Genomic DNA, 15,367 nt, shown 5'->3' with positions numbered 1-15,367 from the left:
GAATGGAGGTTGTAGCCAGGAGGGGGTTGGTCTCTTCTCCCAGGCAAGCAGCACCAGAACAAGAGGACCCAGTCTCAAGCTGCACCAGGGGAGGTTTAGGCTGGAGGTGAGGAGAAAGCTCTTCACAGAGAGAGTTGTAAGCCATTGGAATGTGTTACCCAGGGAGGTGGTGGAGTCATTGTCCCTGGAGGTGTTCAAGAGGGTATTAGGTGTGGCACTTGGTGCCATGGTTTAGTAGTCATGAGATGTTGGGTGACAGGTTGGACCTGATGATCTTTAAGGTCTTTTCCAACCTTATTGATTCTATGATTCTATGGTGAACTTCCTTGTGCAGCTTTACCCCTGTGCCAGTATGTGCACAGCTTTGCCCTGTCATCTGATTTGCCAACCAAATCACTCATTCTCCCTCTTTGAAATTTTAAGGAAACACTAAGTGTTGGACACCTTTTGTAAAACAACAGCTTACACTTTGTACTGCCCAATTTTCCCAGAACCTTCCTCCTACATTTTTTTTTTGTGTGTGTATGGCCCTCTTGGCCACAAGGGTGGCACATTGCTGGCTCCATGATGACCAGCATGGTTTTGATTCACTTGCTGTGCAGCGTATCTGGCTGCAATACCTTTTGACTAATTTATGCACTGATTTTTCTCATAGCCAGCAGAAAGCCACATTTGGTAGCTAATTTGGCTTTTAATATTATATCAGTGTATGAAAAGTTCTTTAATTATCTCACCACTTTCCTTGAGGGGGGTAAGGTTTTTTCCTACTACTTATTCACACATATTCCATATGTTCTAAGTAGGCAGAAATTGTCTTAAAATATTAAGAACTGTTATTAGCTAAGCAAGTTCTCTAACAGAGAGATTAATTACTTCATTGCCTTGCTCAGAAATCCTTTTCAAGTGGATGACCTTGTCACAAGTTAATAACCAAAATGTGACTCAATATGGGAGGATAGATGCAAATTTGGCAGCTGAAAGAAAGCTTCAGTAAGGATAGTTAATTATAGTGTTTAAAAGTGCCATTTTCCTTTCTCTCTGCCAGTTCAAGTTAAATCCCAAATCCATTCTCCCTCTTGCTTTCCATGTTCCTTTGTCTCAGTGAAGCTGTCGGCTTTGTTTCACTATTCCCACGTCTCACACCCATCTGTCAGCTGTTCAGAGGAGAAGGGGGAGTAAAGAGCAGGTCACAGCCATCCAGTCACCCATGTGTGCTGACAGGGGAGTGCATGGTCAAAACAGAGCTGGGTTTCCACTCAGCTTGGGCACTGCAAAGCAGGTCCTAGAGCCTCACCCCACTGCTATGGGCAATGCCTTTCCCTCCCAGCCCGCCCATATTGCAGGGCCCTACCCACCCACAGACTGCAGGCCTTGCAGCTCGATACCATCCTCATCCTTGTACATGGCCATGTTTGCTGTCAGCTTGAGGATACAATCCAAGAAACCTTGGTAAATACTGGCACAGGCAGTGCCTGATGCCACAGCCTGGCCAGGTGCCCTGTCAGCCACCAAAGGAGTCAGCATCATCACCTAGACCTTTGCAGATCAGGCCCACCTCGATCCCATCTGGGATGACATGGGCCCCCCTGAGCCCCATGGTGCTGGTCCTGCCAGGCACATGGAGCTGCTCCTTCCACACAGGACAGGCACTGTGATGTGTGAGCACTTGGAGGCAACTGAAGCCATTTTTGGAGTCGTTGTCTTTTAGCAGCACTTTGTGTGTAGCCACTTGCAGGCTAGGTGACCCCTCTGGGCTGCCTAGACACAGCATTTGGTCACAAAGTACATGTCAGTGCAGGCAGCCTCAGTATTCCAGTTGCTTGCATGATCAGAAGGGACACCGAAGGTGACTCTGCTCTACTATCTTGGGCTTTTTATACTTGAAATGTGCTGTAGAAACAGCCAAACAAACTTTAAACTGCTCATCTCACAGCTCACAGCTGCTGACTTGCCTTGGTCACTACAGGCAGAAAAGCCTGTGCCTGGGAGAGGGCAAAGAAACTTGGCTGTGGTGGGACCTCTTTCCCTTGGCTGCTTCAGTATCTTACCTAATTTGGCTCAAGCACAGTGGTGCTGCATGAAATCCATTATTAGCTGGTCAAATCAAGGATTTCCCAGCCTTTGTATGAGTCATAGTCATTGATGTATGCATCTCCAACAGCGGGCTGAAAAGGAACCCGGAGTGTCTGAAAGTAAGCTCTGTTAGTGTAAATGTACTTGGCTGCCCTTCTTCCCCTCTGACAACTCTTCTATGTCCAGGTGGCCAAGTAAGCCAACAACATCCTGGCCTGGATCAGCAATATTGTGACCAGTAAGAGCAGGGACGTCATTGTCCCCATGTACTCACTTGTCACTGATGAGGCCACACCTTGAGTCTGGGGTTCAGTTTTGGGCTTCTCACTATAAGAAAGCCATTGAGGTGCTGGAGCAGGTCCATAGAGCAACTGAGCCAGTAAAGGGCCTTAATACAGGTTTTATGAGGAACAGCTGAGGGACCTGGGGTTGTTTAGTCTGGAGGAGGTTGAGGGAAGTCCTCATCACTGCCGACAACTACATCAAAGGAGGCTGGAGTGGGCAGGGTCAGTCTCTTCTCAGCTGCAACAAGTGACAGGACAAGAGGAAATGCCCTCAAGTTGTGTCAAGGGAGGTTCAGGTTGGAAATTCTTCACACAGAGGTTTATTGGGCACTGGAACAGGCTGCCCAGAGAGGTGGTGGAGTCACCATCCCTGGAGGTATTTAAAAGATGCATGGATGTGGTGCTGAGGGATGTGGTTTAGTGGTAGTAGTGGCAGGACTTTGAGCTCTAGGTGAGCATTTGGACTTGATGATCTCACAGGTCTCTCCCACCTCAACAGTTCAATGAGTCTAAGATGTCACATATTCAGAAGGAGCTGTCCATGCACACAGTGCAAAAAGAGAAGCCCAGTCCTCATCTGGCAAGGCTCTTTTAATGTTGTACTTTTACCAAACCACAGTACATACTTCAAATAAGGCCTAACAGATTATACTCTTTATAAATTTACAAACAGTTTATTCTCCTTAAAGAGATAATTTTTTAGCAGTCTTGTGTATTTCAATGAATTATATGTTTATTCAAGCATAACATAGCAAATGTAGCCATAAATCTGTAGACTAAATGTCTCTAACAGAGGAATCTCAGATACACTATACTTTCAGATTTTTTCAGATATACTTTCAGTTTTGTTTTGTTTTGTTGGTTTAATATACACATTTTTGTTTAAATAGGCTAAACCATCGTATCCTGGTTATGCTTCCCACGGGAAAATTGTGCTCAAGAAAGAAACCTGTGGACTAGAATAACTGCAAACAGATAAGGTCTTGGTTCACCCCACCAGGAAAATTGGGCCAGCTTTGTAGGCACATAACCCTGGGATTGGCTTTCAGCCTGGGTTGGGAGGGGAGAGGTGAGAGGCTGGACTCACTTTGCTTTGTCCTTTCCCGGGCACAGACCACTCCACAGCAGATCGGTAAGAAAGCACAACAGCAGTTCTGCCTCTAACCAAGAGCCCAGGTTCTGGAGAGCTGGCTGGCTGCTAGAGATGCATTACTTTGATGTGGCACACACAAAAACAAGGAGTAAAAGAAAAAAGGAAGTAAAATGGCCTGCCCCAGTAGCAATTTTGACAGCCTTTTGCTACTGCAGTGTTCATGAATCTACTTCCAAACCCTCATTCGTGTCCTGGTCTCTGCTGACCCCTTTTCCTGCTCCCAAGGCGATTGCTGTGGCCCAGCTGTCGCTATCTGGCTATCTTGCCAAGCAAAGCTAGACAAGTGGGAGCACCTCACTGAACTATGAAAAGCACAACAGCTTGCTTCAGAAACTGTGTTTTGAGGCCCTCACACTGAACTACATCACAGGCTGTGCAAGGCAGGTGCTTCTGAAGTGTTGTGTAGCACCGATGGCTTCAATCCATCTCACAAGGACTAAGAAAGGAGTTCCTGCTTGAGCCCAATATGTCCCTGCCAGAGAACCAATGAGGAAAGAAAACAACAACAACAGCAAAAAAAAAGAAAAACCAAGACAAAACCCAAATCTAATCCATGCAAATTATAGCTGAATAAAAAAAAACCAAAATCCAAGCCCATACCCCAAAGTCCCCCTTGCAGCAGAGGCAGCTGGTTGCTTCCTAAACCGCGGAACCAGCCACTTTGTAGCTCCTAAATACCGAGAGTTTGGCGATAGTTACCATGCACAAAGTAAAGGCCACTTATAAAACATCTCCATAAAAATATCTATCTTTTTTTTCTCTATATCTCTATTTATATATGTCAGTAAGAAGCTTCAGGCTGAGCACATCCAAAGCACTCTTGTAGTGGGGAGGGATCTCTGGAATCCCTGTGAAATTAAGCACTCTCAGGTAGGGGTGGCACCCATATTAGTCAGTACATTCAGTCAGTAGAAACCATTTCCAGCAGGCTTGTTTCTTGGCACTGGTCAGATGGGGTAGCAAGGTTGCCGAGGAGCTGCAGCCTATCAGGAGTGTTGTGCCAAATCATGGTGGTGCGTCAGAGGAACTCCATGGATTCAGGCTGCTCAATACAGGGACTGAAGATGTTTTCTGTGACACCTGCCCAGCCCACTGATAGGTTTTGATCCACTGAAGAGCAAAGCAAAAGAAAAGATCCTTCTTACCAGTGTGTGAATGAGGCTGACCATGCAGAAGAGGTTTGTGGTAAACCCTATGCCTCAGAGAGTTAATGGGAACCAAACGATGCCTCGGCCTTCTTTATTCAAGTGGCTGATCCCATATCCTACACCGCTGGAGCTTCAAATGATAGACACAATAGAAGAGTTGCAATGGGGTGAATATATCATCTCAGGTACTCCAAACAGAGAAGCATTTCTCTTCCCTCTCTGAGATGCTAATCTAATGAAAACAAAATTCCTTTACAACCCATCTTGAGGACTTTCTTGGATGTGCTAATAACTGAAATCTGCAGGAGTGCTGACTTGATGCCCCTGTTAAGATGGATCTTTAAAACTCCAAGAGACTAAAACCTCCAGAGGGTTTTACAGTGTCACTAATTTTTGGTCCTCCTTTGGAGACTACCAGGTGCCACGAAGTCACAAAGGAAGGGGATGGCTGAGGGTTAACTCTGACATCTTGTAGCCCAAAGGAAAATAGAAACTGGTGTTTTGCTAGACTAGAATAGAAACTGGTGTTTTGGTCTTGATGCCCCTAGGGGAAATTTGAACCAGGTAAAGAAAGAAAAGTGTGTGCTTAAAGGAATCAGGTGCAGCTGTCTTGCTTTCAGGCTCCCTTTGCCAGACAGTGCTGTGATTTTGGAACAAATGCCAACAGGCTGGACAATAATGCTGGATCTGGCAGAAACCAGACTTTCACTTTTAGCCACTGAGGACCATAACAGATAAAATCCAGTTGCCAGTGTATCAGATGAGAGGACTTCTGCAGCTCACAGATTGCCCACTACAACAGCCACACTTTAGAAGGGTGAGAGGCTTCACCTTGGTCAGAGTAGCAGGCATTGCTGGGAAGGAGTTTAAAGATGATGATAGAAGGTGATGAATTAGCAGTGAGAGGGAGCATTTCTAATGTAGAGGGAGAAAAGGAAAAAAGATACCCCAGAACTGGCAGCCAGTTTCTTTCCAAGCTGGCCTTGAAATGGTGAGTAGAGAGTTTGAAAAGGAGGAGACCTGACATCAGTACAAAGATCTTACTCCTGGACCAGGAACTGTGTTAACCAAAGGGACTTGGTGTTGTGTTTCAGGGTATGCAGCAAAGGGGATTTCTGCTTGCTGCCTCATCCTTTTACAGTAGTTTATGTTCAGGGATAAAGGTCTCATTAATGCAAATCCCACAAGAAACCTCTGCAGGTAGACCTTGTTTTTATAACACAAATAAATTACAACTAGCTGCTGATGCCAAGTCTGGTGCTTTATGATGGAGAACCATTGGTTTACTTTTGAACATCTACCCAGCAGAGATTTTATAGACAACAGGACTGTTGCGCCATCTTGTGAATGATTTATTGACTGCCAAGGTCAACCACAGGCATGAAGATGTGCAGGTTAGAGAACAAACATTAGTATATAGGGGATGGCTACCTTGTCTTTACTCAGCCAAGCTTATTTATATTCCATTCCTCCACGTGGGTTTAAAAAGAAACAACACATAGACTTGGCTGGCTGCTCTGTTGCTAACCAAAGCCGTGACTAACAGCTCTCCTAGGAGAGCTCTTAGGCTGGAAAATTTCCAGATGAAGCCTGCTTCCACTTGACATGAGACATCTGCAATTACTGCTTTCTGGCTCATTCAACATGTTTGTGGACTTGCTCCATTGACTCTTTAAGTCCATCTTCAACAAGAGCCTGTTGATAGCCTACTGCTCTGCAAATTGAGTCAGTCGGGAAAAAACCCCATGGCTAGACAGGATGCTAGATAACTTCATGTAGGCTCCCTTGCCCACAAAAGGTTCAACAAGAAGGTCAGTCAAGGTCCCTTCCAACCTGGGTCATTCTGTGATTCTGTAAGATGGGAGAAAAGGGCCAGGGCCAGGCAGCAACATATCTAAGAATCATCTTCTAAGCAATAAGAGACTTGCAGGCAGAAGAGCTTGGGACTTGTCATTCTCTGCTCTCAGCAGCAGCCTAAAGCAACTTGCTTAAGTTTCACTCTTCAGCTGTGTTTTTGCAACAGCCAGTTTTAAAGTGTGTGATGGATGGGAGAAGCTCAAAGATTTTGGGCGAAAAGGCACTGCACACTTGGCGATATTTAGTTTGTTGCAGCACTCCACCTACCTCCAATCCCTAATGGGAAGGAAAGAAGAAAGTATTTCCAGTATAGCTTATTGTTCAGCATGCCAAATGCGCCATGTAATGGTTTCTGCTCTAGTGCCATTCCAGTTTTCTTATTTGTCAGATGTTATGTACCCACCTTGACGTGAGTTTTCAATAAATCAGGGCTTCTTAGAGCAGCCCTTTGCTAGAATTCAGAATGCCAGCTGTTTAATATGATCAGTAGAAATCTCTCTACATTCTAATCATTAATATGGCGAGAGTCCACCTCCAGTCCTGGGAGAGGACAGAATTAATACTCTGAAATCTGAGGAAATTGCCATTTGCTGCCCGTGTTACATAGCAAGCAAGCACTTTAGTCTGCAGCAAAACAAAGGGTATGTGCTCTTACGTTCGTTGTTTCCTCCAGATGTTTTCCCGTTAAGGAAGAAACTGCAGTGGGAGCACAAGCTGACATTATTGGAAGGAATGAGATGTCATCAGTTACTTGTGTGTATTTGCAAAGTGCATCTTACCCCCTTTCCACAGAAGCAGCTCTGATCGTGCTTTGTATCACCTGGAATACAGGCTGGGCTTTTCTCAAATGGTGTTTTGAAAACAGAAAGTAAATCACAAGAAATATTTACCGTGTGAAAGGGCCTGTTGACACCTAACTTTCCTTTTTTTTTTAGTAGGAAGTGACCTGTTAAAAACACTTCTTTTGTAAAGAAGCCACAAATTGACCACCTTATTCAGGGTTTTGAACATAGTGCTTCAAGAAGAACTCTGCTTATACATGAGTTAATAGAGTATTAAAAGAACTGTGCTTAGGATGGGCAAATAAATGTTTGTTTTTTTGGTAATCAGGCCCAAGTCTGCTCTCATTTGAGGCACTCTGTGTGCCTCAGATGGGGCAAAGGCTGAGCTTATCTCCAAAATTGCACTTAATTTCAAGAGTGATGTTGCTAGCACCACAGACTCACGGATTCAAAGCAAGTTTGGTATCTTATCCACCCACACTACAGCAGCAATTACCCTAAAGTTGTAGACATCACACCCCAAACAGCCTTAGGATTGCAGAGGGACACGTGCTCATCCACACACTTCCAGCTGCAGGGAGACACAAGTGGTGACAGCAAGAAGGAAAGGTTCTCTATGTGTCACAGAGTGCAAGCATCAGAAGGTCTTTCAACTTGAACCTTTGCCATCTCTTTGTTCTAAAGCTTTCCTATATAAAGGGAAAATACTCCTGTAGTAAGCGTGACTCTCCTTCTAGAGGTTGCAACAACCACTGCTGAAGAACAAAGTCAGAAGGCATCACAAGACGACTTTGCCACTATTATATTCTGCAAAGTTGAGGTCTTGGACAGGGACAGGGCTTTGGGTTGCTGGGTAAGGCAATTCACGCAGTAGACAGAGCAACAGGTTGGGACAAGCAGAGCCCCTCTGACTGGGGTGGTTGTTGCACTGATGCTTCTGCACCTGAAGATTTCACACTCTCCATTCAGGCACGCTTAACATAGGGCTTTTATAAAATGCTCCACATCAGAAAAGCTTTTTAAAGCCTGATAAGGTTGTTCATTTAAAGGGGCAGACACAAGTCTGTTGAGCTGGGCATGTTTTTATCTGGACTACTTCAGTACAAGGCTCATCTTCATCAAGGTTAAGGCCAGAGCTATGATAGGAAAGGAAGGCAAACCACCCACACTCAACCAGTGTGTGATGTGTAACTCTTGTGAAGTCAGCAATACCATCTCAGCCTGCAGCAATAAACGTGAACAGAGCTGATGGCAGACTGCCTGCTGCTATGTGCAAAGTGATAAGAATGGAGAAAACCTCTGAAAAGCAGTCATTTCACTTCTACCCAAGGCCCACTCTCAAACTCTCAGCCCACCTCACTGCCTGAGATTCTTCTCTGTAGCAGGTAATCGGGCCTGCCTGATGCACCAACATGCTTGCACTACAGTAAAGCCTCTCTGGTTTTAGCACCTTCTCTTCCTACGTACAACTGTGTCCTGAAGTCCTTTCTTCATGTACTGTGCAGTCTCAAAAGGCCTTTCCAAACTGCTTTCCTGGTCACTAGAGAAGGCAAAATAATACTGACAGAGATCAGAATGTAGAAAGCATGAGGGAACACTGTTAGCATTAATAACACTGTTTAGCATTTCTTTCTTCTTCATTATAGAATCACAGAATCATTTTGGTTGGAAAAGACTTTTAATAATACTGAATCTGACCATTCTGTAACTCTGCCAAGGCTGGCACTAAACCATTAACAGAACTTGAATTAAAAGGAAAGACACTCACAGAAGACAGTGGGTCTTCATACCTGTCCCTCTTTCATTCTAGTTTATGTGCTGTGGCTTTTAGAGGGCAGGGTTTTTGTTTCCCTAGGTAGGGAAACCTGATTACCATAATTTAGGTTCTGCTTCTCACAAATGACACCCTTTCAGGATCAGCATGCTTGCTGCAATGTAATTCTTCAAGGGAGAAAGCCTGTTAAGAGCTTATTCCTTCTCAAACTAAGATAGCGCTATACTTCAACAGATAGCCTGGAAATGAGGTGCCACTAAAGGGCATTGTTTTAATTAAAATGTAATTACTTGCTAGGATCTTAAACTGAATTCTTGCCACTACAATCAGCTTGTACATATACACCACTGCTTTGGCAGTCTTACTGAAATATTGATGATGACCATACTTTCATCAAGCTTCTTAGGTCATGATACTAAAATGCTGCCATAGCTTTGAGGTGGCAACTGCTCTAAGAGATGTAAAAGATGCTGGTAATGTTTAAGACATAAAATACCCAGCAGAAAGGCTCCAATTAAAGATACAGATTCTTATTTAAGCATAGAATCATAGAATGGTTTGGGTTGGAAGGGACCTTAAAGGTCATCTTGTTCCAACTCCCTACCATGGGCAGGGACACCTCCTTCTAGACCAGTAGCTCAAGGTTCCATCCAGCCTGCCTTTGAACACTTCCAGGCTTGGAGCTTACACAGCTTCTCAGGGCAACCTGTTCCAGTGCCTCACCTCTCTCACGGGGAAGAATTTCTTCCTCACCTCTCACCTAAACAGAGCTTCTTCCAGTCTGAAGCTGTTACACATCATCCTGTCACTGTGCTCTCATCAAAAGCCCCTCTCCAGCTCTCCTGTAGACCTTTTAAATACTGTGAGGCTGCTAGGTCTCCCTGGAGCCTCCTCCTTTCCAGGCAGAATGACTCCAACTCTCAGCCTGTCATCATAGCAGAGGTGCTCCAGCCTTCAGCCCTCTGACCATTTTCATGGCCTCCTCTGCACCCACTCTAGCAGTTCCATTTAATGCATCTGAATATTCTATCAGTAAAAATGGAATATGCAGGTGTGAAAGACATGATTCAAAACTGGCAGACTGAGTTCCAGGTTTCCTCTGGAGGCTGGGCTGACATCAAAATTAGTTTTCCACTGGTTTGGCTCTTTGGAGCTTCACAAGTCATTACCTGGTGGTCTGCATGTGCTGTGAATGAGGATCTGAAATACTGCTTACATTATTTCATTAACACCTAGAGCACCAGTCTCTAGTCCAGTCTTGCTTTCTCCATTGCTGGTACCAGTTTTGTCTCTTATAAACACAACTGGGGCATTTTGTTTCTCCAACCAGTAAAAGAAGCTACATTTTCCTGCACAGTTCAAAAGCTAAAAAGAGGTCCTAAAAGACTGATTAATGTTCTTTGGGGACTGTAGAGAGCTTTATAAAAAGAGGGGGGGGCTACTCTGCACTCCCAACAGATTGTCCAACTACAGGCACAGGGATAGTACCTGTTAAATAACATGGAGTTTTGGCACCAATAAGAGTGGGTGAGGTATGCTATGGATGTTGTTTCAACCTTCAATAATAGAGCTCATAGGGGAAGAAGTCCTCAGAAGAGATACGGTGCTAGCAAAATACACAAACTGCTTCTCTGAGCCTGCTCCTGCTTTGCTGCTGGGTGAGCACTGTCTGTGCTCATTGAGCTGTTCTCAAAGACAAACTACAAAGCAGACTGGCAGGAACTCACCTGCAGTCGACAAATCACAGAATCCCAGCATGGTGGGGTTGGAAGAGACCTCTGGATATCATCTAGTCCAACCCCCCTGCTAAAGCAGAGTCATCCACAGCAGGTTGCCCAGGATCACAATTGTCCATGTGGGTTTAGAATCTCTCCAGAGCAGGAGACTCCACAACCTCTCCGGGCAGCCTGCTCCAGGGCTCCAGCTCTCTCAGAGCAAAGAAGTTTTTCCTCATGTTTAGGTGGAACCTCCTGTTTTCAAGTTTGTGCCCACTGCCCTTGTCCTGTCACTGGGCATCATAGAAAAGAGTCTGGCCCCATACTCTTGCCCCCTACCCTTTATTTATTGATGAGCATTGAGAAGATGTCCTCTCTGTCTTCCCTTCTCCAAGCTGGATAACCCCAAGTCTCTCAGCCTCTTTTCAGAGAGGTGCTCCAGTCCCCTTCACTGGACTCCAAGGAACCCAAAACTGGACACAATATTCCAGGTGTGGCCTTCCTAGGGCAGAGTAGAAGGGGAGGAGAACCTCCCTATAAAGAGACTAGCTGCTAGTCCACAAGACCATGTCTAAAGTCCAGTTTAAGAAGAAACAAGAATTATAATTATTAAAAGAGTTTGTAGAGTTATGAAAGTGACTGCACCACAAAGTATTGACAAGATTGAAGGTTACCAATGTTATAACACAGCACTAATGAACTTCACATGAAGAGGTCCACACTGTCCGGTCAGTGGAGAGCTGCAGATGCTTGCAGCTTGATTTCTGATATGTATAACCTGCTTTTTCAGATTTAAAACTCTACTTTACAACTATTGCTTGTGCAATGGTTAGAGGTCATTTTCCAGCACTTCTGGTTTGCAGGGTTGTGGAAGATGAAGTTCAGATTGTTAAGGAACGTTTCGCTGCGGAGCCGATCCCAGTCCAAGCAAATGATGCTACAGTCACTTCTCGTGGTGAACTTGAAGTTGCAGGCAAGGGAGTTTTTCAGAGTGGATTAAAATACCATTAAAATCAAGTGAAACATAAACTAGCAACAGACAGAAGAATGTCTTTGCATTCCTACAAAGCCATCTGTGTTTACTATGTATTAGTGGTGAGGGCTAAATCCATCCCACGCTGACAGTCTCCAGGGGGTGAACACTTATCTTACACCCACCATTAACCAAGCATAAAGACTCATCCACTTGATTAAACACAAGAGAGGGAGAGGTTCATACTGGAGGCAAAGCAAAAGACTGCAGAGCATGAGAGTGACAGGGGTAATTTTTATCCCTACCTGAACCCCTCTGCCACATAATGCAACCTGAGAATCAGTCTTTTTTTTTTGGCAACGTTTTTGGATGCTAATTCCAAATCCATAACCAGAAGAAATCAGTGAGCTTGGTTTGGTCTGATATCTGTGTTCAATGAATCCAGAAGAGGACTTTAGGCTACAGTCCTATCTGGCCCTGTCTGGATGACAAATTGTGCTTTAAAATTTCTTGTCTGGTGTAAGACTCCAATATTTGCTTCTCCCTCCATGATTATTTTTCTGTCCCATTTTAAATCATATACTCGATCAATGATAGATGCAACCAAAAAGATAAGGAAACAAAAGATGCCAGTACTGCTCAGGGTAGCAGATTGCAGACTTGGGTGAAAAACTGAATCTTTCCTGTACAGAAAACTGGATTAAATCTGTGCATGCTAAACACAGCAAATCGGGGACAAACATAAATACCTTTAATGGGAAATTCTCAGTATTGTTTCTTTTAGCTTGTAGCAAATACCCTACAGTACATTCATTCCTTCATCCTATTCCACTGCAAAACCTGCTCATGAAGGCCTTAAATTCCTCTCAAATCAGACCACTGGAGGGCCACCCTCCTCAACAAAGAGAAAGCTAAGCTCTGTTATTGCCATCAAAGGATATTAGAATAGAATAGAATAGAATAGAATAGAATAGAATAGAATAGAATAGAATAGAATAGAATAGAATAGAATAAACCGGGTTGGAAGAGACCTTCAAGATCATGGCGTCCAACCTATCACCCAACACCACCTAATCAACTAACCCATGTAACCAAGCACCCTGTCAAGTCTCCTCCTGAACACCTCCAGTGACGGCGACTCCACCAGGTTGTCCTTTTGCCTTCCCTACAGGCTGCCTGCCTGCTTTTTGCGTGAACCTGTGACTTCCCTGGTCTGAAAGGGGACGTGGGATGTAAGGCTGCACTTGGCATTGGCCTTGCTCTTATTAAAAATGCCTCACAAACCCAGAAAAATAGTTCAGCTAAACCTGTGCATTGAGAAGTAACTCTCCACTGTGCACTGTGTGTTCCTTGTGTGCTCCCTGGGCATAGTTTCCCAGCCCCCCTCACCTCACCTCCTGCCTGCGGGAATGCTGCCAGCAAAGCCTTTCCTTGCAAAGGGACTGAAAAAAAGGGGCTTGAAGAAGAAATTGATATGCTAGAGTTGGGGCAAAAGTGAAGCCCATGGGTTCAAACACATTGACTAGAGCTGTAATAATATTTCTGCAATAGCCTACTAAAAAAGAAACAGAAGCAAAGTCTGGCTCTAATTCCCTACTATGATGCTTATGCCTAAGTACAGTATATGCTAAAATCATAGAATCATAAAATCCTAGGATGGTTTGGGTTGGAAGGGACCATAAGGATCATCTGCTTCCAACCCCCTGCCATGAGCAGGACACCTCCTGCTAGACCGGGTTGCTCAGAATGCCACAGGCAGAGCTGAGTGCCTCAGGTTACCAGTGCCATAGCCAAAGACACAGGAACAGACCAGGACTACAAACTCTCACAGCATCATCCCCCCCACAGAGACTAATAAAAATACTACTAATAATGATAAAAACCTCCAAAGCTTCCTGTGCTTTCCTCTCTGGTAGTAGCAGTAATGACAGTATTTCTACATTGCTGATGAGAATTGTACACAATCCACAAAGTGCCCAGGTCAAGAAGATGGATCCTGCCAGGGTTGGCATGGGCTGATGACACACTGAAAAACTGGTGAGTAAGATTTGCATTAATCCTCACCCTCCTGTCCCACCCCCAATCCTGAGTCCCCACTTCAGTGCCACCAAAATGAATGGAGATATGGTCAAGGCTGAGGACAGCCTGTAGAGAAGTGGCCAGCCATAAAGGAACACAAGTCTGGGATGAAAGGTCAGCCCCTGTTCTCAGGACACAATTACCCACATTATAAGTAGCTTTTAAAAAATGTAAAAAACCAGCCCAGTGTCTTGTCACAGGTATCCAGAACACCTCTAAACACACACAGAAATGGACAGCTATTACTGAAAATCTTAACCAAAGCTCAAGCTGCAAAACTGCTCTTTGTTGTAGTTTGTTGCTGGGATATGGAAGGGGCAAACTGCTGTAAGTAAATATTAAAAAGTGTTTTTTTTTCAATGCTTGAGATATTTTTTTTCCTCCAGTCTCGATGGTGTTTTCCTGTCCCTTGCTCCTCCCGTTGTGCTGATCTTTTTACCGTACGTGTGCTCAAGTGTCCGATGCAGAGTGTTCTTTCCCCACTGCAAGAGTCAGCCCAGCCCCACCCTGGCCCAGCTCATATCCCACCCCAGGCCCCATCCCTGTGGGCTTAGATAAGCCATTCCTTCTTGCTCTCGTCGATGGTCTCCGTGAAATTGGGGTCATTGTTCATGATGGCGGCATCGGCGCTCTCGGCTGACTCTGCCCCTTTGGCCTCGTTGGTGTGGTAGGTTCCCTTGTGACGGAACATGTAGCGAATCAGGAACACCAAGGTGCAGAGGATGGTGAAGATGACCACTGCGATGACACCTGCACAAAGGAGGAAAGAAAAGATGCCACTAGCAAGGAGAACTCCTATGGACTTTGAAACGATGAAACAATCCCACAGCTGAGTCAAAGCTATCTGGGCAGTTAGACATCACCACATCTGCTTGATTTCCACTATTCTAATATTAATGTATAGTTTTTGTGGCATGCAAAATGTCACTGAATGGAGTCTGCTAGGGACTTTCATCCAATAGGTGAACTTCAACATTACTATCTACTTAGAGAGGTGAGCTTTGCTGACTGTGAGGCAGAGGGTGCTGAGCTCTCTCAGACGTGGGGATGTGGTGTTGTTTCACAGCTTGGGCAGCTCTTTGAGGGTGGAGTTACTGATGTGTATTTCCCAGGCAATAGCCATATAGATTTACCATAGCCTCTCAACATGTCCTTCAAAACTGGCTTGGCTGCCTGTTGTCTCACTCCACCCACTAGGCACTGGTTTTACATAAAGATGCAACAGCTTTATCATCAGACCTATCCTCAATTGCAAAGGTCTGTTTGGGGGTGACATGACAGTGATTCTGTTACCTGCCCTCCTAGGTGATCCTGCTTTGGCAAGGGACTTGGACTTGATGATCTCCAGAGGTCCCCTCCAACGTCTACCATTCTGTGATTCTATGCTTCTATGCTTAATCTCAGTATTTTGATTTGGTTCCCACTGAATCTGAGGGACAAACATAGTGAGACCAACCTACCTCACTAGGACAGTGGGCCCCAATGGACGTACACAGATTTCTCTCTAACTTTGTTCAAGTACAGTTTTC

General features: G+C 44.8%; 1 protein-coding gene across 1 annotated transcript in view; it reads right to left on the bottom strand.

The window, feature by feature from the left end:
* Positions 1–2,965: 2,965 nt before the first annotated feature.
* Positions 2,966–15,367, bottom strand: part of CNTNAP2 (contactin associated protein 2) — a 1,101,400-nt gene continuing 1,088,998 nt past the window's right edge. Inside the window, exon 24 of the mRNA XM_068156823.1 lies at positions 2,966–14,588. Coding sequence (XP_068012924.1) covers positions 14,389–14,588 — 200 coding nt within the window. The 3' untranslated portion in view covers positions 2,966–14,388. The remainder of the gene's footprint in view (positions 14,589–15,367) is intronic.

The sequence above is a fragment of the Melanerpes formicivorus genome, unplaced genomic scaffold, assembly GCF_026170545.1.
Source record: "Melanerpes formicivorus ecotype bairdi unplaced genomic scaffold, bMelFor1.0.p_v2 SCAF_35, whole genome shotgun sequence".
In the NCBI taxonomy this organism is placed as follows: domain Eukaryota; kingdom Metazoa; phylum Chordata; class Aves; order Piciformes; family Picidae; genus Melanerpes; species Melanerpes formicivorus.
The sequence above is the reverse complement of the archived record's forward strand: the minus strand, read 5'-3'. Positions and strand labels throughout refer to the sequence as shown.